Source organism: Tachypleus tridentatus, chromosome 6, assembly GCF_004210375.1.
Source record: "Tachypleus tridentatus isolate NWPU-2018 chromosome 6, ASM421037v1, whole genome shotgun sequence".
Classification (NCBI taxonomy): domain Eukaryota; kingdom Metazoa; phylum Arthropoda; class Merostomata; order Xiphosura; family Limulidae; genus Tachypleus; species Tachypleus tridentatus.
This window is the reverse complement of record NC_134830.1, coordinates 132,575,816-132,600,449: the sequence shown is the minus strand read 5'-3', so window position 1 is coordinate 132,600,449 and position 24,634 is coordinate 132,575,816. Positions and strand designations below refer to the sequence as shown.

Here is a 24,634-nt window from a genome sequence, read left to right as displayed (position 1 = left end):
CTATGCACTACACAATAAATAATGCATACTACAAACTTCGAAGTATTTATATTTCTAAAAATAAAAGTCACCAAGTTGTAACCTGTTACTTCCGCTTGTAATTAGTAAACTTTTCCTGAATGTTTGACAGATTATCACCCTAAGTTTTTATACTTTTAATATTATACACATAGTTTAAGTCCCACAGTAACACTTGTATATTAAAAACGACTGATTTTCTTGAACATCTTTCCTTCCTGTATTAAAGAAGTAAATTACTGTCGAAGGTTAAGAAAACAAAATACAGTTTATTGTGTATAAATACTCTACAGACACACCAATACTGTGTGCGTGATGCCCAAATAAAGGAATGGTATTTTATTCTAAAGGACGTCTAGTTTGTTTTTTTTTCTGTTGATTCCTGCATTCGTAACTAGCTGCCGTTTTAGCATTTATTTATCATTGCCCCGGGTAAGCTAAATATCTGGTTAACTGTGTTACTTTTGATGAAATGTCAATTAGAGTTTTTCATACGACCTAAAACATTATTAATCTGTTTTCAACTTTCTTTGGCAGGCCCTAGACCGTCGTCTTCGGCGAAAGTTACCATGACCCCAGGGAAAGGAGGTTCGTCTAACATGAAAGTCACGTACAACAGGTAAGTTCGTACCGTGTATAATATATGTAGTTCATTCCTGTTGGAGACGATGCCAAGCGTGTAAAACATTAACATATATAACGTGTAATATTTCTTCCTTAAGTTACGCAGTTCGTAAATTTAGCCCTGTTCAAAGAGCGAATGTATTAACCCTCTATCTGCAAACACTCGTCCCTGCAGTGACACAGTGGCAAGTCTGTGTGATTATAATACTAAAGACCGGGTTTTGATAACGTGATGGGCAGAATACAGAGAGCTTGTACTTTACAAATAAACAAGCTAGCATTCCGCTGTGTTCAGCAGGCTGATAATAAAGTCGGTTGAGAGACGTTTTGTGTTCTACATGCGATATTAAGACAACAAAAGGAATCAAAAAAGACTTTGAACTAACTTTCAAAAGGTAAAAAAAATAGGGAAGGGAGTGGCCGTCGGGCTTTACCTCTAAAACCATTCTGCCGATGGTGACATTCCGAGACTTCCGTGGGTAGGGTCATTTTCTGCCAGTGCCTCTGCTCCATACAGATTTTATAAACTTACAGTTGCATCAAAATTATGATATTTACTGAAACGCTGTTCATATCGTAATAAATATATTTGATTACTGTGTCTTAAGACTTATAAAACCTTTAGTCACAGAAAATAGAGAGGGATAAGGGAATTAGAAAAGTATATAACCACATGAATAACGAGTGAAAACGAATATACTGGACAGTACGCCTTAGTTGACCAAACAGAAAAGTTAATAGATTGACCAAACCAAACCTAAAGATCGAAAATTTGCGTTGACATATAACTTGAATTAACTAAAATACTTGAAAATTAAATATGTATGTGTTACATCAAAGTGTTGCTTTGTGTATGTGTTTATTCTTCATCGTTCTTCAGAAAGCTGTATTTTGAAAAGAAAAAAAATCTCAATACCTATAGTTGTGAGCTGTCTTATATATGTCGTAAAACTCAATATTTTCTCAGTTACTGTTTTTTTTTTTTATTTCGAAGCGATATTTATAAGTCACACATTGAAACGACTTTCTTTATGCTCCCATAGATCTTCAACTCCTTCAGCATATGAAAGTGGATTGGACGATAGCCTTCCGACTTCACCACAGTCTCGCCGGCGAGTAGTCACCGTTACTTCTGGTCAAAAGGGCACAGGGTTGTCTTCTAGCATACGTGATATTCCTCCACGTGAGCCGTCAAGAAGCTCTCAATATAGTGATGACTCGTCCGCGTCCAGTACCAGTCTTTACTATTACAGTGAAAGTCCAACCCAAGAGAAGGGTAGGTCATCAGGAACCCCTAGATCACAGTTCCAAGTGTCTAACAAGCCTTCACGGCCACCATCCTTCTCCGCAGACAGCTCTTCCGAATTCTCTGAAGGAGAAAGTCGAGCAAGTCCTCGAGTCTCTAGTCAGCCCAAAAAGTTCAGTCCTCGGAAGTTGTACTGCATGTTCGAAAATGGGGAAGAAGCTGGCCCTTCTTCCCGTGTGTATTTGTCCGATGGTTGTGACTCTGGCTTTGGCCCCGAATCGTCAGAAACAAGTTCAGTTGTTTCGGTAGATGATCGCAGAAGAACCAAAAAGTCTAATGTAGAGGGAAGAGTGCAAATTTCTAACGACTCCTCTGCAGATTCGACATTTTCAAATACCAGTGCACCGACTTCTAAATCTCTAAAAAAATCTAAATCGGTGTCACCAGGGACACCTGGTAAGAAGACAGCACCAATAATTAATCATAAATCTCAAAGTACTGAAAACTTGTATTCGGGAAGGTATACCGAAAAGCTCCAGTTATACCGCCAAAACAGCTCCGGTTCGTCAGTGTATAGTCGTAAGGGCCGGAGTTCCATAGGAGACTGTACTCCTAGTATTCCCAGAAGTTATTCTCAGACCAGCGACATGGGTGGATTCGGGTCCTCGCTAGCAAGAAACCTTCCAGGACGGTTTTCTTATAAACCACCCACCGATGTTTGCCCAAAAGTTGACACAGGGTTTAAAACTTGGACGTTCAGACAGCGTCCATCTAGAGCCTCCATCAGTTCTGACCTGTATCGTTTGTCTTGTGAAGAAAATTGCAAATCCACTACAAATATCAAATCTAGAAGTGCAGAATCAAGCATTTCTTCCAGTCCTCAAAAGTTATCACCGGCCAAGTCTGTCTCCACAGCTAACAAAATGCGAAAACTGTTGGAAGACATCGATTTATATACTGACATCGAATTTTTCAATGAAATGCAGAGGTTTATAAACAGCTATCGAGAAAAGGTCGAGAACAAAATACAAGAAGAAGAATCGGAAAACAGCGATACTGGACCTTCACCTGTGACCTGCTCTCTAGGGTCGAGTCAAGGACTCGACCAAAGTCAACAGTCTCCAAAATTTAGACCCAGAAGGGAGAGTCAAGGAGGGTCCACGAAAATTCCAGTACCTGTTTGGTACAACAAGTAATATTTAGAGATTTTCGTGGACCTTTTCTAATACGTTAACACTGTATACCCAGGTTTGTTAACACTGTATACCCAGGTTGTTTTGTTTTTCACTGTAACCAAATCAGTTATTATCAGAGTCTGAAGCTAGGGGGGAGTCTAGACCACAGTATCATTCTTCTTAGAGAGTTCTGAGTTTTAGTGAAATAATCAACATAGTAAAAATTTAATTACATGTATTTTAAATAAAAGTAAGTCTCCATCAGATTTTGATGAAAACCATGACCTTGGACAATCTTGAGTTAGAAAGTAAAATACGTTTCGAGATTCACATAACTGTGGACAACTATTTAACTGTAATTTTGATCTTGTCGCCACAAACATTCCATTATCCTATAATATTATTTCAATTTATCTTGCTCCCTTGTTTCATATAACTACGGAAGGGGGGCTCCCCCTTAATAATATCTTAGATGGGAGGGCTGGACCCCCCAATGGAACCACTCTCACTTATATTTCCTCGTAGTTTCTTAACCAAACTATCCAAGAATGTCTACGGCAGTTCAAATAAAAACTAATTTCAATGAACAGAGATGATGATAATTTGCTATGAGATATCGTCGTTCATTACACGAAGGTTGTGATTTAAGATAATTTGGTAAAAATGATTATCCTCGAGTTACTTCATATAACATCGTTTAAGCTAGTTTTGTTTTCATAATAAACATAAAATGCTGTAACTAGTCATTTAATATTGAGTAATTGATCGGTTATTTTAGTACATGTAACGTTTATAAAATGTCCATGAGTTATTTCTTTATTTGTAATTAGCCCATTATAAAGATTTTCTATTAAATTTTATTACCATAATTTGAAGAACGTTTCCCAACAATGGGCATGGTATAATGGTTAATGCACTATACTGTGAATATGGAGATCCACGTTACTGTAAATTACGCTCTTTGATAATAACAATTACATTTAGATTGCTAAACGTGAAACGTGGTGGATGACTCAAGTTTAGAAATTTGGAACAAAAACTTATAAACTAGCACAATAGCGAAAAAGGTTTTATAGTGGCTCTACGATGAGAGATGTGAAAGATCATATAATGTTACGTTTATCCTACTGATTTAAGAGAGAGAGAGAGGTGAGAAGATTCAGGAGTATTATTACTTAACTCTGTCCATGGAACATTTTGTTGTGCGTAAGTTTGATCAAAGTTGCAATGAAAATGTATTTGAGAAAATCTAAGGTTTCCTTGGTGACATTACAATTTCTTACTGTCGTCATCGTAGAAGCAGTAGACGTCATTTCTAGGAACCTCATGTTCATAGATACCCTCAGACGGTGTAATTCCACAATGAATACGAGCAACTGCAAGATCAATATAAACTGAGAAACCATAGATTAACCCGTGGTGTTTTCATCTCTCTCTAGAAGTCTCGTGATTAGGGCGCTCGACTTACAATTTGTAGGTCGCGAGTTCGAGTCGAGTCACTGAACATGCTCGCCTTTTCAGGTGTGGGAGCGTTATACAGTGACAGTAAATAACACCTTTTGTTGGTAAAAGAGTATTCCTATTTATTTTTCGTTTGTCAGAGAGTAGCCCCAAAGCTGGTGGTGGGTGTTGTTGACCAGTTGCCTTCCCTCTAGTCTATTACTTCTAAATTAGGGACAACTAGCATAGATAGCCCTCGAGCAGCTTTGAGCAAATTTAAAGACAAAAAAACTCTCTCTCTCTCTCTTTAGAAAACGAAACTTGAACTAAAAGTGTTTATGTAGTCCTTAACATGAATCACAGGTGTTTTTGTAATCTTTAACATCAACTAAAAGAATTTTTGTAATCCTTATCAGGAATGTTTTCATATCGACCAGAAAACCGGTGGTGTTTCCTCAATGGTAAAATTGTTTTCAATATTACCTTTCAAATGACGAGTTAGTTTTCTCTGGAAACTGGCAACAAATGAGTAATTTTTCATTTAAGATGTTGGTTTTTGATTAGAAGTCTAAATGAGTTACAGGTTGTGCAGCCGCGTTCTAAGAAAATAACAATTGCTGATATGAATGGGGTTAGCTTTCTATTTTTTCCATCACAATATACAAGAGACTCAGCGCACGTTACTAAAGAAATCAAATTATTAAATATATCTGTAGCAACGTCGAATGTAGGTAGGAAAAATGTTGAAAACGAAAGAATGAAAGTTTAAAAAAAGTATATTATGTGAAGTTTCAGAAGGGAAGAACTCTAAAGCCCAGTTACTTTTTTCCTCATGATTGCATTTATACTTATGGTCGCCTTTCAGTGGCTTAGCGCCAAGTCTGGAGACTTACGACCCTAAATGTTTCCTTTCAACCTGTGTTGATCAGAGGCCAGATAATTCATCACGTAACTTTATGCTGAAGAACAACCTGACCTGTGGTTAGTTATTTTTGTTGTTCTTAAATTAGGCGGCGTATAGGTGGTGTACAAGTATTAGAAAGAAGCTATCGCCAATGAATTACGTGGTTACAATAAAACGTCTGTATCAGAGAAGGGCGCAGTAGTCACTGTTAAAAAAATTATGATTTTAAAAGTAACATTGTGGCAGAAAGTAATTTCTATCCTTGGTAGGCACCCAGGAAAATCAATATATTTACCAAAATTATAAAATTTTACATTATTTTTATTTGTTTTATATAAGTCTGCAATACGTACATTTACAAAACTTTTTTTGTTTAAATGAATTATATATAGCTAGATTCAATGTATATAATTTTAAGTACATTATTATTTTGTGCGAGTTTATAGTAAGGCACCAATAACAATATAAAAGCTAATATTAGAACAATACCAATCAGCTTCATGAACAACTTTGATGTTTGTTACAAGAAATATTTATTCGTAATGACGAGAAACCCAATTGAAGTAAAAATATATCTCAAGACAGCTGGTATGGGTATTAAAACTTTTATTAATATAAATTAGAGAACAACGTTTCGACCTTTTTAGGTTATTTTGAGGTTAGCACTCACTTTGTTAACCTGGAGATAACCTAAGAAGGTCGAAACGTTATTCTCTAATTTATTTTAATAAAAGTTTTAATACCCATACCAGCTGTCTTGAGATACACAAAAATATTCATAGTATAATAATATAATAGTAGTAGCTCACGAGTACAATCCATTTCACAATTGGATGTTGTGTACAATTTTGTAGCTCAATATTCAGCTTTAAGAGTTCAGGGAAACTTTTTTCCCCATTTAAAATAAAGAAAACAACAGGAAGCAGAAACCCCGGATTACACGTAAAACAGTTATTACATGGTGTTCCAGAGTCCGTTGCAAACCAAGCACAGAGGCATCAGTGGTAAACATCTTAGTGAAGCGTTTTGAAATCTACAAGTTCCACCATCACTGATGTGTAAAATTAAGTACACTGTGGAGGGTACACAAAAATATGTGCAATTACATTACTTTGATGCAAGTTGTAAGGGTCTATGTGTAGGCTAATGGTTAGCTGGTCGAATTGTGGGTCCATCGTTAGATTCTCGTTACCACACACACACACACAAATTATCACTTACAGCACTTTGGGACCGTGAGTACGTTATAAGAGTAACTGACAAATCCCACTGTTTGATTAAAAGAGCCTAAGAGTTGGTGTGGGTGTCTTTACTAGCTGCCTACACTATAACATATCAGTTAAAAATTGGGAATAGCTACCACAGATGGCCTTTGAGTAGTTCTGCGCAGGTATCTGAAAACAAACTGTAAGTGTATCAAATAAATAAAAAATTGAAATAAGTATAAAAAAGTTTATGTGCCTAAGACAAAATTTATATAACATGAATAAAAATAAAAGGAACTATTGTTGTTTAAATTTGATCTTCATTGAATATCTGTACACTTTCTTTGAGTGATTCAAGATTGGATGAACTTGGAGGTGATAATTTTGAAATTGATAACGAGAAACAACGCGGTTGGTATTTTAACTGTGTATACAGGTAGGAAAAGCCCATATGTTCACATGTAAGCCTAAGGGTTTTGCCAATATATATGCGACCTTACAAGTATTTTAGAAGACGGTACCTATACATAGAAGAGTAAACATCAAAAACTGTACATAATGATTTGTATTCATTATCCTTAGTGTATTTATTTCCACTCGTCACTGAAGACGACCGAACGTGTAAATTTTAGACAAGTTAATTACTTATATTGACAACTGTTGCCAAGTTGCTTATGTTTTTCATTAAACTTTTATTTTCACCTGGTGGATCTATTGAATGTGGGCAATATTAGTGGCCTTGTGACAACTTTTTGAATGTAACATAATCCAGTCTCTGATGGTGAATGAAATTGTTGACCTGTCTTGTTAGTAGATGATAGATGTAATTTAGATAGTAGAGATTGGCAAAGTATCTCCAAGTGTATTTTCTATGTAGTGAATTATATTGTTGTTAACCCTAACAGTATACTTACAAAACTTATCTATATATTTAACCATCCTTTTAAATTCATCTTTGTCGGTACTAGAATAAAAACAAGAGTATTTATTGAGTCTTAAAATTGAACTTCAATAACTTTGATGATAAACAACATATTTAGCAGACTATCCACTTTTTTTAAAGCAGATCTACTGTTTTGTGTTGCTTTTTGAGACAACTAAAATGGTAATTATTTATATGTTGTTTAGTTATATTGTTTTGTTGGAAAATAAAATTGGTGATGGTTTTAAAAATAAACTTATAGGTTTTTTACTGTTACAGCAGTCGTCAGAGTTGAATATCTCGGTCAATGTAGAAAACTGACTAATTGTAAAATGTGGTACGATACTGAAAAAAACAAAAGTATTCAGTTCTACTTGTCGTAAATCAAAGTATCTTACTCTCATGTTTTTATTGTGTTGTATAAATTATAATCGGTGTTTTATTGGTGGAAAGATGCAGTTATCATGATATAACTAACATTTAATCACTTTTAGGCATTTAAATGCAACTAGTGATTTAAATTATTAAGACAGGATCAGGAACTTTATTTATGGTAACTTCGTCGTCATAATGGTAAACAAAATAATCTTTTTCTCTCTTTTTTTCAGGTCTATATACTTGCATGTTTTTAAACTTCAATTGTTCTTCCAATACAATGAACAAGTTTACACATTTAAATTGCTATACTTCGAGAGCTAGCGGTTATTAGAGTTACTCGGGAAGTAATTCTTAACCGTTAAAATGTACATTAAAAGAGATGTGAAAGCCCACTATTAAGTGGATTAATTTAGTAATTTATGGTTTGTAAATTAAGTCAGATTTTCGGTGAAAGACGAATAAATTACTTTCTGTTCATCACGATTAGAAGACGATGTCATTCTTTATGTTTCACTATAGAACAAAATTTTCATTCTTCCATCATCTAGGTTCCATAGAATATTACTCATAATTAAATGCAAAACTTTCCTCAAAATAAAATACTTTGTCCCATAAGTGAACATATCTACAACAACCATTTATAAAAAGCATTTTACGCCTACGTAATGTCTATCCATTTTTACTTTCAGACCTGTCTGCAGAAACTAATTAAAATACATAGAAAACATTATGTATAAAAATTACAAAACGACGCGAGAGTGAAAAAAATAGACGAGATAATTATTAGTTCTACAGCTTAACATTTATAACCCGAATAGAAACATTTATCTTTTCCCAAGTGCTCAGGGTATCAACTTTCTTTAATTCTGATTTGTATTTATAATATTATAGGCCTTATGGCAGAATTTTATTATTCAACTTGGTATTCGAAACTATTTAACAATACCAAAAAATCTTGTAATGCAGGTTCATATTGACATTAAAAATGTTTACTACTGTCTACATAGTGCTTTCTCTACCCATACCAGCCGTTGTTTACACATAATTTTCTCCACAAGTGGGTTTTCTCGTCATCAAGGATTAGTAAGCTGATGGATAACAGATTTTTGTTAGTTCTAACTAAATAAATCGTAAGAAAAACAACGGTACGTAAATAAAACATATGTATTCAGCTCGTGTAAGGCAAGGGTACAATTTATTTTCACGATTTTCCTACTCTTTATCAAAGCTGAATGGAATTCCAAACTTTTCGAGAACAACTACTTTCAATGTAATTTCATTTCTACCGTTGGGAAACTTCTTCATTATTATTATTCAAATTATTACAAAGATCCTTATCTAGTGACTAATACTATTCCAAGCTCGTAAATTTTTATTTAATTGATGAAAACTTCAGTAAATATGAATCCACACGACGAGTTGACGTACTAATTCTGGATTTATATATATTTTTCGAAAATACTTTCAGAGATCTACGTGATGGTAATATAAATAACATATACGTCCTTCCAGCCATAATTAAACGCCCCCTTTTTTTTCTCTCGAAAGACCTTGCCACCGGCTATACAAAATCTGTCACATCCTGTTGAGATTGACGATAAGCCAAACTAGGCCCAGATTAAGATTTTATTCATACGCACTTAGGAAACTACTACCGACAACAGTGAACTTTAAAAGTTGTGTATGTGTTTTCATTCTACAAAAATCACTTTGGGTTATCTGCTGAGGCCACCGAGAGGAATCGAACTCCTGATATTAGCGTTGTAAATCCGTAGACTTTCCGCTGTACTATCGGGGGACTTTTTAAAAGTTGACAAATATGCATTGTTACTTGGAATAAGTAATCACTGCACGTTTTTGAAAATTGAATGTCGTTTGTTTTTTTTTTCGTTAGCTCTTTTAAAACAGGTTTATTGAAGGCAATTCAACGTATTTTTAATTTTTTTTTGCTACTGTTATGATTTTGTCACAACTAAGTTTAATACATACAGTTAAGCCAAAAAACGACTTTTCAAAAACCTAAGTATTATCTGGCATTGGTAAGTTTTGCTTATAAAGCTACTTATCGCATTATATTTTAAAATAATAATTATCTAAAATTAATCTTTTTTCCAATTGTTGTAACATATTTCTTTTGCTGGGTGGATTCTTTAAGTTATTAGATGAAAATAACTCGAAGTCTAGTCCCTGCAACTATAACCAATTAATTTACTACGTCCTTAACGTTTATAGACTGCACTAGTACATTGATAATTTATAGGCCTAAGTTTACAAACGGAAATGCCTCGATACCGGTACGACAATTAACTTAAAGACAAACTTGTGCAGTTTCACGGCCAATCGATCGAATAACTGAATATGTGCGATAACGAAGACTGATCAAAACAATACACTACTTACTCGCTAACTGACAGGCCTACTAGCATTTAAAATTTGATATCTCGCTTCTAAATGTTCAAAATCCCTATGTTTCGGTTGTTTTTTTCTAAAATATTCCGTCCTTCCTTGACCTCAACGTGGCCTATTCTCTAGCTAATAATAAAATTAAAACATTAAAAATACAACTCATAATACTATTTACAATGGGGAAACAGATTAAGTTCAATACTGTGATATATTCCATACAGTTGTAATTACTTTCCACTACAGGTGCTATTAAAACTTTTATCTCTGTTAAAAAAGAAAGTTAATAAAATACCGTAACGTTTTATCAGTTTTAGAGTCACTGACGTCTAGAAAGTTTGCCTACATACACAAACTTGTACAAATTGGCTTGAGAAGGTTAGAATTATATGGATAACAGTGGTTAAAGCGTACAACTTAAACCGTTGTGGAATACCACACTCAGACCTCGATCCATTGTAAACGTGGAGTGTCTACACAATTTGCTCTCTCGATTTTCGGTTTTACGTCTTCATTTCAGCAGTCAAATAACACCATCATGATTGTGAATAAATATTTTGTTCCTTTGGTTAGTTTATTCTCAACATAATATTGCGTATAATTACGCTTTTATGTAAACATTTTATCATCGGGTGAGTGTCAGTGTACCAAAATAGCATACCTAAAAACGTAAAACTGTTACCATGTTGTGCTGCAGTCAAACTAGCGTTAGGACGGGCCCGGCCTAGCCAGGTTCTTTAGGCACTCAACTCGTAATCTGAGGGTCGCAAGTTCGAATCTCCATCATACCAAACAAACTCGCCCTTTCAACCGTGGGGGCGTTATAATGTGACGTCCAATCCCACTATTCTTTGGTAAAAGAATATCCCAAGAGTTGGTGGTGATGACTAGCTACCTTCCCTCTAGCCTTACACTTCTAAATTAGGGATGGCTAGTGCAGATAGTCCTCGTGTAGCTTTGTGCGAAATTTAAAAAAATGTATAAACAAAACATGCGTAAAAAGGATATTTTATCATGGTTTTAACCCTATTTAGGCTCAAATATGAATCGTACAATTTATTATAAATTTGAAGAAAATTCATTATTCGTGCAATAAATACAAAGTAACAAAATGCCTTCTGTGAAGTTCAAGACAAAATTAATGTTATTTTCGACTGACAATATGTAAACCATGTAAAAATATCAATTCTGATACACATCCATAAAAATATTAACTAGTATGCACATTCACTTGCTATTAAATTAAACACCGTTGTACTCACCAAAAGGGAATTATGGAGAATTTAAAATTGTGTCAAAACAAATTTTGAAATGCCAAATAAGGTTACTAATCAGATATTTGAGTTATATAAACAGTTATTGTGATTAAATTTGAGCTTAAGGTCATGATGAAGTTACAAATTAATACACGAAAATGTTTTTTACGTGTTTTGCTGGAACATTTGTTGAATGTCAGAAAAAGATAAAATATACTTTGCTGACAGTTAAATAACATTTTTGTTTATAATAGTTTTACGAGCAAATATTTGTTCTGTAAAATCGTAGAAATAGTGTTGAAACATTGTTTACAAGAGATCTTTCTAGCTTTTAATGAAATATTGTATATTTACATCCTATGAAACTAAGTAACTCCGCAATTTTGTCGCAATGTATATTATTGAAAGAAAAACTTTAGTCTGTGCCGCCATCTAGAAGCAAGTAAATGAGTAAAATCTATGCTTGCACAGAAACAAATGTAAATTAATCCTTTACATTTCTTGAAAGTTTTCAACAAAGAAAGTAACTTTTTGTGGGTTTTGAATTACTGCTGATGCAACTTAAGAAACTACTCTAAATTATTTTAATATTATAATAGAATTTAGGTTTTTGTGTATGAAATAAAATACTTAAATATATATTTCTGACAGTTTTTCTATTCACTTTAAATAAAAACTTGAACTATTACAAGAAGCTACTTGTATCTTGTTTTTCGTTATAAAAAAAGGAATGTCATAAAAATAAGAATCGGTTCATTAAATCTACAACTTGAAATGAAACTTAACTTACTCTAATTGAATTAAATAATGAATTGTTTTCCCAACATAAAAATCAGTTTTCCTAATAAACGTGCACTTTTTCACACTGACATACAGTAACTTCATCAGAATAGCAGGTACTTGGGTATCCAGTTCGTTACATTTGGTTATCCTAAGTTTTCTTTTGAATTTACTTTGTCAAAGAACATATACGATATGTTAAATACTGAATAAGTAGCTGGTATCCATTGAAAGTTGGCTTGTTTTGAATTTTGCTTAAAGCTAGAAGGGTTATATGTGCTAGTTGTCCCTAACTTAATAGTGATAGAATAGAGGAAGGGTAATCAGTAAATAATCACCCATATACAACCCTTGATTTATTATTTTATCAACAAAAAGTGGACTTGACCATAGTACACTCACAGCTGAAAGGCCAAGCATGTTCTGTTACAGTGATTCAAACCAGCTATCCTCAATTTGCAAGTTAATCCCATAACCACCACGACTCCACAGAAAGAAGCAACTTCAAACCTATTGTGAGATTGCTAGTTACCATTCTACATCCTTCAAATTATGTAACTTAAAAAGGAACATTAAGCATACCAAATGTTTTACAATGTGTGCTGGGTCACTGTTAAAGTAATCTAACCTAAGTGTAAGAGTAATTTTATTTTAAAAACACTATGAAAGTGAATTAATATAAATACCTGAAACAAAAATGCACATAAAATCTCAGGCAAATGCATTTAGAATATACAATTTATTAGTTTAAAAAAAAAAAAGACTTAAAACCTATTTGAAATACAAAAATTCAAAATCCAAACAGTTTAATTTATATTAATAAAAATGAAAAAAACCTAAAATGAAAAAAGTTATGCTAAAAATTTCAAACAATATTTCATGGAAGGGTTAACAGTGTAATACCATGAAATGAGAATAGATGTAGATCGCACAAACTCAGAATAACAACATATGATTAGTGATAACTGGTGCTCATTAAACTGTTAACAGAAAATATTGTACTTCAAAGTAACTTTGTAGAGCAAGAGTTACTTTTCCCTTGATCAATTTTTTATTATAATGCTGGGAAATATTAAGAGCATCTTAGCATAACTGTGGGTCTGTCACAACCAATAATTTGAGCTCCACTGCCTCTTGATATTTGTGAGGTATGTCATTACCTCTGACTATTTATTTAAATTGAAGGTGGAAAAATGTTAAAAGTACACAGTTAGACTTTACCTCATAATAATGATTTCAGATAAGATTCATGGGATACAAACAATTAACTTACAAAAGAAATTATTCCACACTTTAATACAACAATATAAAAGTTCAAAGGTTTTTTTTTCTGAATATTTTTCTCCAAGTACTCAACTCAAAATTATCAGTGATCAGGTTTATATTTTACTATTATACAGTATTTTTATGAACTATCCAGTTATTACAAAAGAAACATACAAGTTCATGACATCTGAATAATTTTTTTTCTCTTACATTCAATAGAGAATATTTTACAAAATCGAGCAGTCTTGAACACAAGATAACAGTTCCACAGTCAACAGTACAGAGAAGTTTCAAGAATACAGAGGCATGTTCCAGCCCAAATACCCTAATGTCACTATTCTGTTGAACTGGCTAATTCAAAAGAAATTGAAGAATCTTTATTGCATATAAAATTTTGCAAGATGTTCAGAACTATCAAAAATTAGTAAAAAGGATACAGACTATTTATAACCTGGCACTAAGCACAAGTGTGCAATTACACAATTAAAAATTTTTTGTTTTTCAAAAGTAGGTGATACTGTTTGATTCAAACATGTTTTTAACCAAAATGATCAGGTTTGTTACATCTTAATACACTAATACTAAGATCATACTTACTTACCTGGACTTAACTTGTTACTTAATATAGTGATACAAGACTGGGTAGTTTTTTTAGGACACAAAAATGTCCATACACTAAACTTCCATCCAGTGGGTTGATGCACTACCAGATATGTCATAATAAGCAAAACCCCATTCTTCAAAAATTAGCGAACTTGATACTTGTACACAATAACCAAATCTAGCATATTTACATCACTTTATAGAATACTTTAAAGACGTATGACATACTACATCATGCTTGCATGCAGATGATGAAAAGAAATGCTACATCTTTTTACTCCAAAACTACTTACTCAAAGAGTTCTGAACGTTTTCTTCCCTGAAAAATACAATAAGTTAAGGTTTCAAGAAATGGAAGAAGTAATATTTTCTGTTTTGCATTTTTTCTCCCTCAAAACCAAAAAAAAAACAAACATTCAATTTTGAAAGCATACAATTCTTTAACAAAAAAACATGGCTATATTTTGAAGGTATACATACTTTAACAAATAGTTAAATTTTAAAGAATTAATGTTAATTTTGAGGTGATATTATGCTCGAGCTTTATAAAAATTTAACAAATGTTTTGTAAGAGATATGGTATTATGAATTATACTTTAAATAAATTACACTTCAAATCAGATTTATAACAGATCTATTCCATTATATATCAGTACCAGTTCTTATCATAAAGCCTAGATAAACCTATATGCTACATATGATGTGTTATTAGAAAGAAATTCCTTATTCATGTTGCACATCCAGCAGTCACTTGAGTTCTGTTACTAAAAAACGTCTCTTCAGTGTTGCACTCCCAAACTATCACTCAAATTCTAAATCGTACTTTATATAATAAGCTAATTTCCAACCTCTCAAATAAAATTGACCCAAATTGTTAAAAAAAAGAAAGAAAATAAAAGCATTTCTTTCGAACACTTCGAAGAAAAACCAGTGTGAATGCAGTAAAAATGTTGTTCCAAATGATTTCAATCTTGTGGACCAATTTCTCCAGGTGAAGGTGGTAACCTGTCACTTTGGTATTCTTTGCCTGCATTCTGTAGATGGCTGTTTGTGTTACTCTTTGGTAAATCACTCATGCAATCTGGTTCATCTGTTAATAGTCTACAAGAACTCTCTGCTTCATCTCTAAATGGAGTTTCTTCTTCATACTGACTGGAATGTGTTGATGATGACATCAGTGGTAATGACAGACACAAGTCTGAAGATGATGAAGTACACAAACCAAGATTGGATGAACTAGGTGGTGACTTAGTTTGAGCATTGGTGTGAAGTCCCCTTAGGGTTGGTTTTGAGCTCTGGGGTGGCGGCAAAGGTTTCTTTTGACCACAGGCCAAAGAACCTAATGGGTTAAGCAGAATGATTACATAAATAAATAATTCTGAGTAAAGAACCAAAATGAATTTAAAAATTTAATCTATCATTACTGAGATGGTTTTAACAAAACAAGTAAATCATTAAGATTTTTCTTTGTGAAATAGAAAATGCTGCAAATATTTTCCAATCACTAACTTGTGAACAAAGAGAGAAAGAATTAACTCGTGTATAAATGTCTCATACCCATATTATTTAGAGAATATTTTGAAAATTGAATGCCAGGGATACATGAAGAGATTAGCATCTTTTCACCTTTACCTTTATTAATCATGCTAAGGAAAGAGTTAAGAAATAAAATCGTCTTTTTAATGAGAAGAAATAGAAATGGCATGTACTCTAGGATAGAATCACATGGATTCAACATTGGATTTGCAGCCAAAGGTACTGAGACATGGAATCACCTTTATTTATTCCAATTACTGATTGATTGAGAGTGTGAGAGAGAGTAAGTGTGCGAGTGAGGGAGCGTGGGTGCATTTTCTTATAGCAAAGCCACATCTGGGTATCTGTTGAGTCCACCAAGGGGAATCGAATCCCTGAATTTAGCTTTGTAAATCTGTAGACTTACTACTGTACCAGCAGGAGACTTTAGAAAATGTACTTTCATTGAATTGGTTTGAAAATGTAATAGAAAATACACGAAACTTTACCTCACGGGAGAAAATTACACTATGTAACATAAATTTTGTTCCTGGATAGTATGTGCTATTTCTTAATTGCTTATGTTATAAAAGTACAGAAAATGACCATTATTCCCTTCAAACCTTGCTTTTGTGGGCTGGATAATGAAATTAAGAAATTAACCTATTTTCTATGTAAAAATGGGCAAATTTGCACATTTTCATTTACATAAGGTCTGAATAAAACATATGAATCAAGATTTACATGTATATATACTAAAGTTTTACAAAAATGTTTAGAAGCGAGTAGTTTTTTAAGATTTGCAACTGTAAATTACTTTCCCGTATCAACCCCCAAATATAGTCTCCCATCATGTTTTCATTATATGCTCCCAGGACACAAAAGCAAAGTTTAAAGAAAAAAATAGATCTTTTCTATTTACTTTAGGCATAAGCAATTGGGAAATAACATTTTCTACCCAGGAACAAGAAAAAGTAAAAGATTTTGTTACATAGTGTTATCAAAGTAACATGAACAACTGTATGTGATATTTAAACAATACAAGTGAACAAACTACAAATGCTAAGACTAATAGATCATGACATTTTTCTGAACATTAAATAAGTTATCCTAGTAAAGACTAAATACTGATATAATTGTCTAAATAACAAACAAAACCTGTGTACTAGAGTTTACCATAGTCTAAAATGCTAGTTTTGTTTCATATTCTAAAAATACGCAAGACTTAATAAAAATGATATACAAACCCTATAAACCAACTGCTTTTGAAAAGTGGACCTTTCTTCTTCAGGGGCAAACTGGGAGTGGCAGTGTGATTGAACAAGTGATATACATTAGAGGGTGCTTAGTTACATCATGGGAATCAGCCGGTTTTCCAGGAATTGTTTATTTCTGTGTACTATTATAAGCATCTCATTTCTGGTGCAATGTAGCCACTAGTGAGTGTGTGTGAAAAGGGGTTAATGATATTTTAATTTTGAAATGGCTAAATGTGTGTATTTTTAAACAAGTATGTTTAGGTGTTTAAGTAGAATAAAGATGACATCTGGTGAGTGATTGAAAAGATATTATACCAAACAATTTAAAAAAATTAACTTTGATATTTTGTGAAAAAATAAATGAAGTTATTTTTCCTTTTCTGACAGATGAAACTAATGACTGGAGATCACTGATTCCTGAATCCAGATTAATTCCTAAAGGTTGAACAGTGTTTAGTTTGGCAATCCAGTATGCTTTTTATTTCTCTATCTGCTTTAGTTTTGAATCCTGTTTCAATGTTAGTGAGAGTAACATCCTTAATGGAGTGATCATGTTGGTTGAAGTATTGAGCAAAAGGGAGATATTTTAAGGTGTTAATAGAAGGTTAATAGTTGTTAAAAAGACCTCTTAGTTGTTTGTTTATGTCCAACATATTAATAATTGCATTTTTACACTGTATAAAAGACGGTGTTTTTTGTTTCACAAGTGATTTCTTTAGATGTTTTCACATTTCTATGATTATGCTTGTTGGAAAAAGAATTGGTTATTTTTATGAATTTGCAGGTTTGACAACAGGCTTTATTGGATGGACAACAACCATTTTGGGATGGGATGTAATTTTTATGTGAACAAGGGTATCTTGTAGAGTTCTGCTTTTTCAGAAGGAGACAATGGGAACTTCAGGAAATATCTGTTTGAAATGACTGTTGAGCTGTAGTAGATGAAAGTTTTTCCAGAAGTCTGGAAACATTTCCAAGTTTAAAGTGACAGGTAATAACAAGAGGAATTCTATTTGAAAGTTTAGTATTACTCTGATTCAGGATGTTTTTCCACTGACTGTTGTTAGCCTTGAACCTTGAACTTGCTTGGCGATTTCGGTATCTTTATACCCTCTTTGTAACATAGTTTTCTAAGATCCTTAGCGTGTTCACTGTAGTCTGGTTCATCTGAGCATATTTTATTCATTCTAAGAGCTTGATTGTAGGTACTTTTTCATTTAGTGTGAGAGAGATGACAGCTTTTATAGTGAAGATACTGTGGTCTGTCTGTAGGTTTTTTTGTCCAAGTCAGTTTGCTAAGTTCCGTTTTTTAGAAAAACTGTGACCAAGAAGTTAATCTTCATAGGATGAGTAGTAAAAGCTGGTTTTCAATATGATCAGTAAAAATGTTGGCATAACTGGGAGCCACATTGGTACCCATTGCAGTACTGTTAACCTCAATGTAGTGATCATTATTGAATTTGAAGTTGTTCAGAGTTAAAACTAGGCTAGCAAGATCAGTTATTGTTTAAGATTCTGATGGGTTAGAGAGGTTTAATGCAGACTTGAGTTTCTAGTCCATCATCATATTGGTGTAAACGGAAGAAACATCCATCGTGCAAAGAAAACTATTTTGTGGTAACTGTATTAGCGTTAATATCTTCTATGGTATTGAGAAAATGAGTAACATTCTTTATGTGAGAGGGGAAGGTACAGGCAGATAGCTTTTCAGTAGCCATGTTTATGTTAGAAATTATGGGTCAGACAAGGTTATTTGGTTTGTGTATTTTGGGTAAGAAATAAAATTTACCAGGAAAAATTTGTTTGGGTATCAAATAGTGAAATATTTTTATTGTTTTTAAGAGTTGTTTAAGTTTCAGTTATAGTTTTACTAAACTGAGTTGTTGGGTAGTGTAATTTTTTTTTTTTTTTAATAGATAAAAATTAATGTCCTCTAATTGCTGGTTTGCTTCTGCAAGTGTCATCTTTGTTGATAACAATAGCTTCACCCTTGTCTGCTGGCTTATTATGATACCGTTGTTTAAAATTGTTTAAAGCATTTCTTTTGTTTTGGTTAATGTTATTAAAACAATGCTTGCAAGATTTCATGGTCTGTATTATGTCATTTTCTACAACTTTAATATACCTCTCTAGAAGTGGTTCTCTGTCTGGTGGAGATGTCCATAAAGACTTCTTTAAAGTTAGGTGTATGTTGATTTCCAGTTGAGTGGGGTTCACTGTGAAAAAAACATGCAAAGTCTTAAATTTCTAGAGAATTCTTGAAGGTCAGAGAGAAGTTCAGGATCATTAATATAGATGTTATTTGGGCAGTAGTTAAGACCTTTACTAAAGAGACAGTTCTGCTTCAGAGAGTTGTGTCTGAAAGATTAACAACATTAGAGATATGTTGGAGTTCATTACTGTTTGCACATTTTATAAGGTTGCTTTTATTTAACAGACTTGTTAGTTTGAGAAGGCTTGTATATTATAGTTAACTTTTTAGGCTGTTTGGAGCCAGAGAGTTTGGTACTTTCTAGTGAACTGTTTAATGTTATGGTATTTTCTTTATGACAAAAAAAATGCTATTAAAAGCATTTTTTGAATTGGTGTTATTAGTAGAAAGCTGTTTTTTTGTTATTCTTTTTTTAGAAAGAATGTCTTTTATTTGGAATTTTAGTTTTTTCTTCCTCCAAAGGGTTGTATAGATAATATTGGGAAATTTCTTTATCTAGAATAGACAGAATTTTGACAATGCTTAATGATATTCATGAGTTCCTAGGAACTGTTTTAAAGGATCTGTTGCCATTTGCTGCAGTAGTTATGTGCTCCTGTTGTTAATGGTGCTTTTAATGTGAGATAAAGGTATGTTTGTTTTTTAGGTTATGTCCTAGCAATTTGGCATATTAAGAATGTTTTGTGCATTTCTCAGCAAGTTTTCCAAGTCTCTGAAATAGTTGTTTTCTACTGTAATTGAGTGGTTTGGTTCATGCTGAATGTTTACAGGTATTGGTGTAAGGGAAGGAAGAGGAAAATAATATTTTCAGAGTGTGGAGTGCATTGCTGGTTGTTCTGAGAGTTTATGCTAACAAATGACAAACAACCATGTTCTAATGAAGGCAGTTTTACAAGCAACTGTATGACTGGTGAAGACTGTAGTGTAATATGGGTTATAATGAAAATCAGCTTTCACAACTCAGCCCTGTAAAAGCCTTATGTGGAATCATAACAGATATGACATTTTTCATTTGGACAGTCGACCTTGAATAACTTAATTTATCACACTTGCAAACCCCTTTCACAAAACAATCAAGTTTACTTGTGATAATTTACCTATGCAGAGTAACTTCCTTGACACATATTTTCTAAAAAAGGGAACTTTGCAAACTGACTTTTACAAAAACCCTACAGACAGACCACAGTATTTTCACTATAAAAGCTGTCACCCATCTCACACTAAATGAAACAATACCTACAATCAAGCTCTTAGAATAAAGAAAACACACTAAAGATTTAAGAAAACAATGTTACAAACAGGGCATAAAGATACTGAAATTCACAAGCAAATTGAGAAGGCTAACAAACACTCAGTGGAAAAACATCCTGAATCAGAGTAATACTAAACTTTCAAATAGAATTCCTCTTGTTATTACCTGTCACTTTAAACTTGGAAATGTTTCCAGACTTCTGGAAAAACTCTTTCATCTACTACAGCTCAACAGTCATTTCAAACAGATATTTCCTGAAGTTCCCGTTGTCTCCTTCTGAAAAAGCAGAACTCTACAAGATACCCTTGTTCACATAAAAAATAAATTACATCCCATCCCAAAATGGTTGTTGTCCATGCAATAAAGCCTGTTGTCAAACCTGCAAATTCATAGAAATAACCAATTCTTTTTCCAACAAGCATAATCATAGAAATTTGAAAACATCTAAAGAAATCACTTGTGAAAAACACCATCTTATATAGTGTAAAAATGCAATTAATATGTAGAACAAACAAACAACTAAGAGGTCTTTTTAACAACTATTAACCTTCTATTAACACCTTAAAAGATCTCCCTTTTGCTCAATACTTCAACCAACATGATCACTCCATTAAGGATGTTACTCTCACTGGCATTGAAACAGGATTCAAAACTAAAGCAGATAGAGAAATAAAAAGCATACTGGATTGCCAAACTAAACATTGTTCAACCTTTAGGAATTAATCTGGATTCAGGAATCAGTGATCTCCAGTCATTAGTTTCATCTGTCAGAAAAGGAAAAATAACTTCATTTACTTTTTCACAAAATATCAAAGTTAAATTTTAAATTGTTTGGTATAATATCTTTTCAATCACTCTCCAGATGTCATCTTTATTCTACTTAAACACCTAAACATATTTGTTTAAAAATACACACACATTTAGCCATTTCAAAATTAAAATATCATTAACCCCCTTTCACACACACTCACTAGTGGCTACATTGTACCAGAAATGAGATGCTTATAATACTACACAGAAATAAACAATTCCTAGAAAACTGGCTGACACCCATGATGTAACTAAGCACCCTCTAATGTATATCACTTGTTCAATCACACTACCACTCCCAGTTTGCCCCTGAAGAAAGGTCAACCTTTCGAAAGTACTCAGATTATAGGGTTCCTATTTCATTTTTATCAAGACTGCTGGTTTTGTTTTATATTGTTGTTCCTAAGTACTAATGTTTATCTTAGGACTCAGATATTGGTTTGTTTCATAATATACCTACATACTAGGGTTTGCCTTTAATCTCTTTTTCCTGCTTCTTAAAAAAAATATGTATATATATTTTTTGTTTTTTTTGGTCTGAAATTAATGAAATTAATGTATGACAAAATATTTCAGTTTTGTATTTGTCTTTAAAAGCAACAGTAGCATTTCTGTAACACAAGTTTCTTTAATTTAGTCTCAAATAATCATAAAAACTGAAGAACAATATTAATGTCATATGACACAGAAGTATCTAAACATTTCTTGATGCAGACAGCCCCTAAAATTCTTATTTCTCACACTAAAGTTTCAAATCCTAAAGTGCATTATTTCCATTTATATATTAACCACACACACAATCTGGATCAATCACACAAATTAAGGAATCAAAATTTACCTGATGTATCTCTGTTACTTAGTATGGCTAGCATCCTCCCCATAACATATCTGATAGAATCATTTATACAAATAATTCATTTCTTTCGTGTAGACATTCTCAAAATTTTCATATAGAAGATTATATGTATATTATCTAATTTTTAACTGACAGACTAGATGGAAGACAGTCAACAGTAGCCACTGCTAACTCTTGGGCTATTCTTGTCTTGCCAAATAGATGGATTTGACCATCGTTTATATAGTGCATTCATGACCCTAAAGTGTAAAGGGTATTTTTGTAGCAATGATACAGAATTCACATAGATTCAGATATCCTAACTTATAAGCTACGCTAAGCCTTCAAGACTATTTACACTTCAGTTTATCTCCCAGCCTTTTACCAAAGATTATTGACAATTTTCTTGCTTCTGAGACATTTAGATACTCAAGTACTTATTTTAAGTATGTCACATTAATAAAGTTGGGTTTAATATAAATTTTTCTCTGATATTTATAAAAATGAATTATTTATTCATGGGTGGTTCCCTATCAGTGTTGGTCTACTATGGAGTCTCTTAAAAATAAAATAAAATATATCTGTTTTTATAATATGAACCTTATATCTCTCGGTTTTCACATTTGACAAAATCTCCAGTAATTATGCAAACTACGTGATGCAAACATTTTTCAAACATTTTGCAAACATTTCAAATGTTTAGTTAGAGTTGCATCTCAAACTATAAATAATAATCTTGAATTCACCTTGAAACCTATTTCTCATGTATCAGTTTTGAACAAGCACACAGAAAAGCAGATAAAATCTATAATGTGTTAATTAATAAGGCAAAGTTCTTTCATTATACATTAGTCTGTCTTAAATAAAATGATTTTAAAGTAGTTTTCGTTTTCTGTGGCTATCAATACTTAGATTACACTTCTTTTCATCTTCCCTCACAGTATGAAGTTGATTAGTTAAAAATAAGTTTGAACAATGCAAACTTTCAATCATGAGGGTTTTAACATAATGTAAATGTTTCAGGACAACATGGAACCTATTGATTATCTTGGCTGTCGCAACCTCTAAACAAACAAAACAAACTTAACTATATGAATGATAAGAATTGGCTTTATCAAGCTTTTTCTTAAATGTGTTTAAATTCACCACCTCTACAACACCTGAACACAACCCATTCCAAAAGCCACTCAACTTACTAAAAAAAATAAACTGTTTTAACTGAAGATGACTCCTACACTGCCAAAATTTATACTTGTGTCCTTTAGTCCTATTATTATCACTGTTAAATTAAAAAAGATGATGCATCAACATTATCATTTCCCTTTACAATCTTGAATACCATCATATTCAGTTTTTTCAAGAGAACTCAATTTGAGAGATTTTGGCCTCTCCTCGTATTACAACAATCCCTTCAACTCAGGTACAATTCTAGTAACTCTCTTTTGGACCCTTTCCAACAATTCAACATCTTTCCTAAGGTTAAGATTACAAATGTGCCTTAACCAGTGACCTGTAAAATTATAATCTTTTTAGACTTGTATTCAAAATTTCTGCAGATACAACCTATATCCTATTTGCCCAACCACTGCTTGGTTGGCTTCAGAAACTGATACTATTACATCAAGACTCCTTTCCTTCATAATACTGTTCAAGTTATTCCAATCCAAATTATAACCCACATACATTATCTTTAATTTATTATAATTAAAACCCATCTGTCATTTAAATGCCCAACTCTATAAATGATCTAAATCTTTCTGTAAATCACGAGCATCCATTTCACAGCCAAGAGAATATCTTCAGCAACTTTAATTTATTGACTGTTCCTTCATCTATGTTAATGTAAATCATAAAGAGCAATGATTTTAAGACAATCATTAATCCAGTTTGACATAACTCCATTTGTAACAACTCTTTCCTCCATCCAGTCACTCTTATCCCATTTGATAACTTACCCCCCACAAATATATAGATTTTCACACAGCACTTTTATGTAGTGTTTTATATAGTACTTTATCAAATGCTTTCTGAAAATCTAGATACATCAAGCCCCCTTTAATATACCTCCTGCTCTATCAGTTATATCCTCCACCTGTGCCCTTAAGTACCATAATTTGATTTTTTCTCCCCATTGACCCTACACACAATTCTATCCACACACCTTGTCAAGGAATCACCTATAACTTCCTTATCATCCACATCCTTCTCTGACCCTTTTGTTTTCCTTCCCTCCAATAGTTCTTATGCAGAAGCCAAGGGCTGAAATTTATTGATCAGATCTTTGAACTTCCTGAATGTCATTGTCAACAGATGTATCCCTTGCATGTGTAAATTTAATCTCCTTCTGAAATCCTGCTTCCATTTCCCACAGTCTACACTGCTCTTTATCTATTGAATGCCATTGTTAACAGATGTATCCCTTGAATGTGTAAATTTAATCTCCTTCTGAAATCCTGCTTCCATTTCCCAGTCTACACTGATCTTTATCTTTTGCCTGCACTTTAATTTTCCTTCAAACTACAACTCTATAA

General features: G+C 32.9%; 2 protein-coding genes across 12 annotated transcripts in view; one reads left to right on the top strand and one right to left on the bottom strand.

Annotated features, from left to right (window-relative positions):
- Nucleotides 1–8,912, top strand: part of LOC143253691 (uncharacterized) — an 87,222-nt gene extending 78,310 nt beyond the window's left edge. For 3 of the 4 annotated variants that reach the window (XM_076507953.1, XM_076507951.1, XM_076507952.1), the window contains 2 exons: nt 556–637; nt 1,686–8,912. In XM_076507953.1, the coding sequence (XP_076364068.1) occupies nt 556–637; nt 1,686–3,084 (1,481 nt within the window). In that variant the 3' untranslated portion in view covers nt 3,085–8,912. The remainder of the gene's footprint in view (nt 1–555; nt 638–1,685) is intronic. The other variant, XR_013029777.1, reaches the window with a different exon arrangement.
- Nucleotides 8,913–13,075: 4,163 nt separating this feature from the next.
- The window catches only part of LOC143253690 (E3 ubiquitin-protein ligase TRIM37-like), a 67,264-nt gene continuing 55,705 nt past the window's right edge, over nt 13,076–24,634 (bottom strand). For all 8 annotated transcript variants that reach the window (XM_076507942.1, XM_076507948.1, XM_076507946.1 and 5 more), the window contains one exon: nt 13,076–15,559. The gene's annotated coding sequence lies outside the window, so the exon portion shown is untranslated. The remainder of the gene's footprint in view (nt 15,560–24,634) is intronic.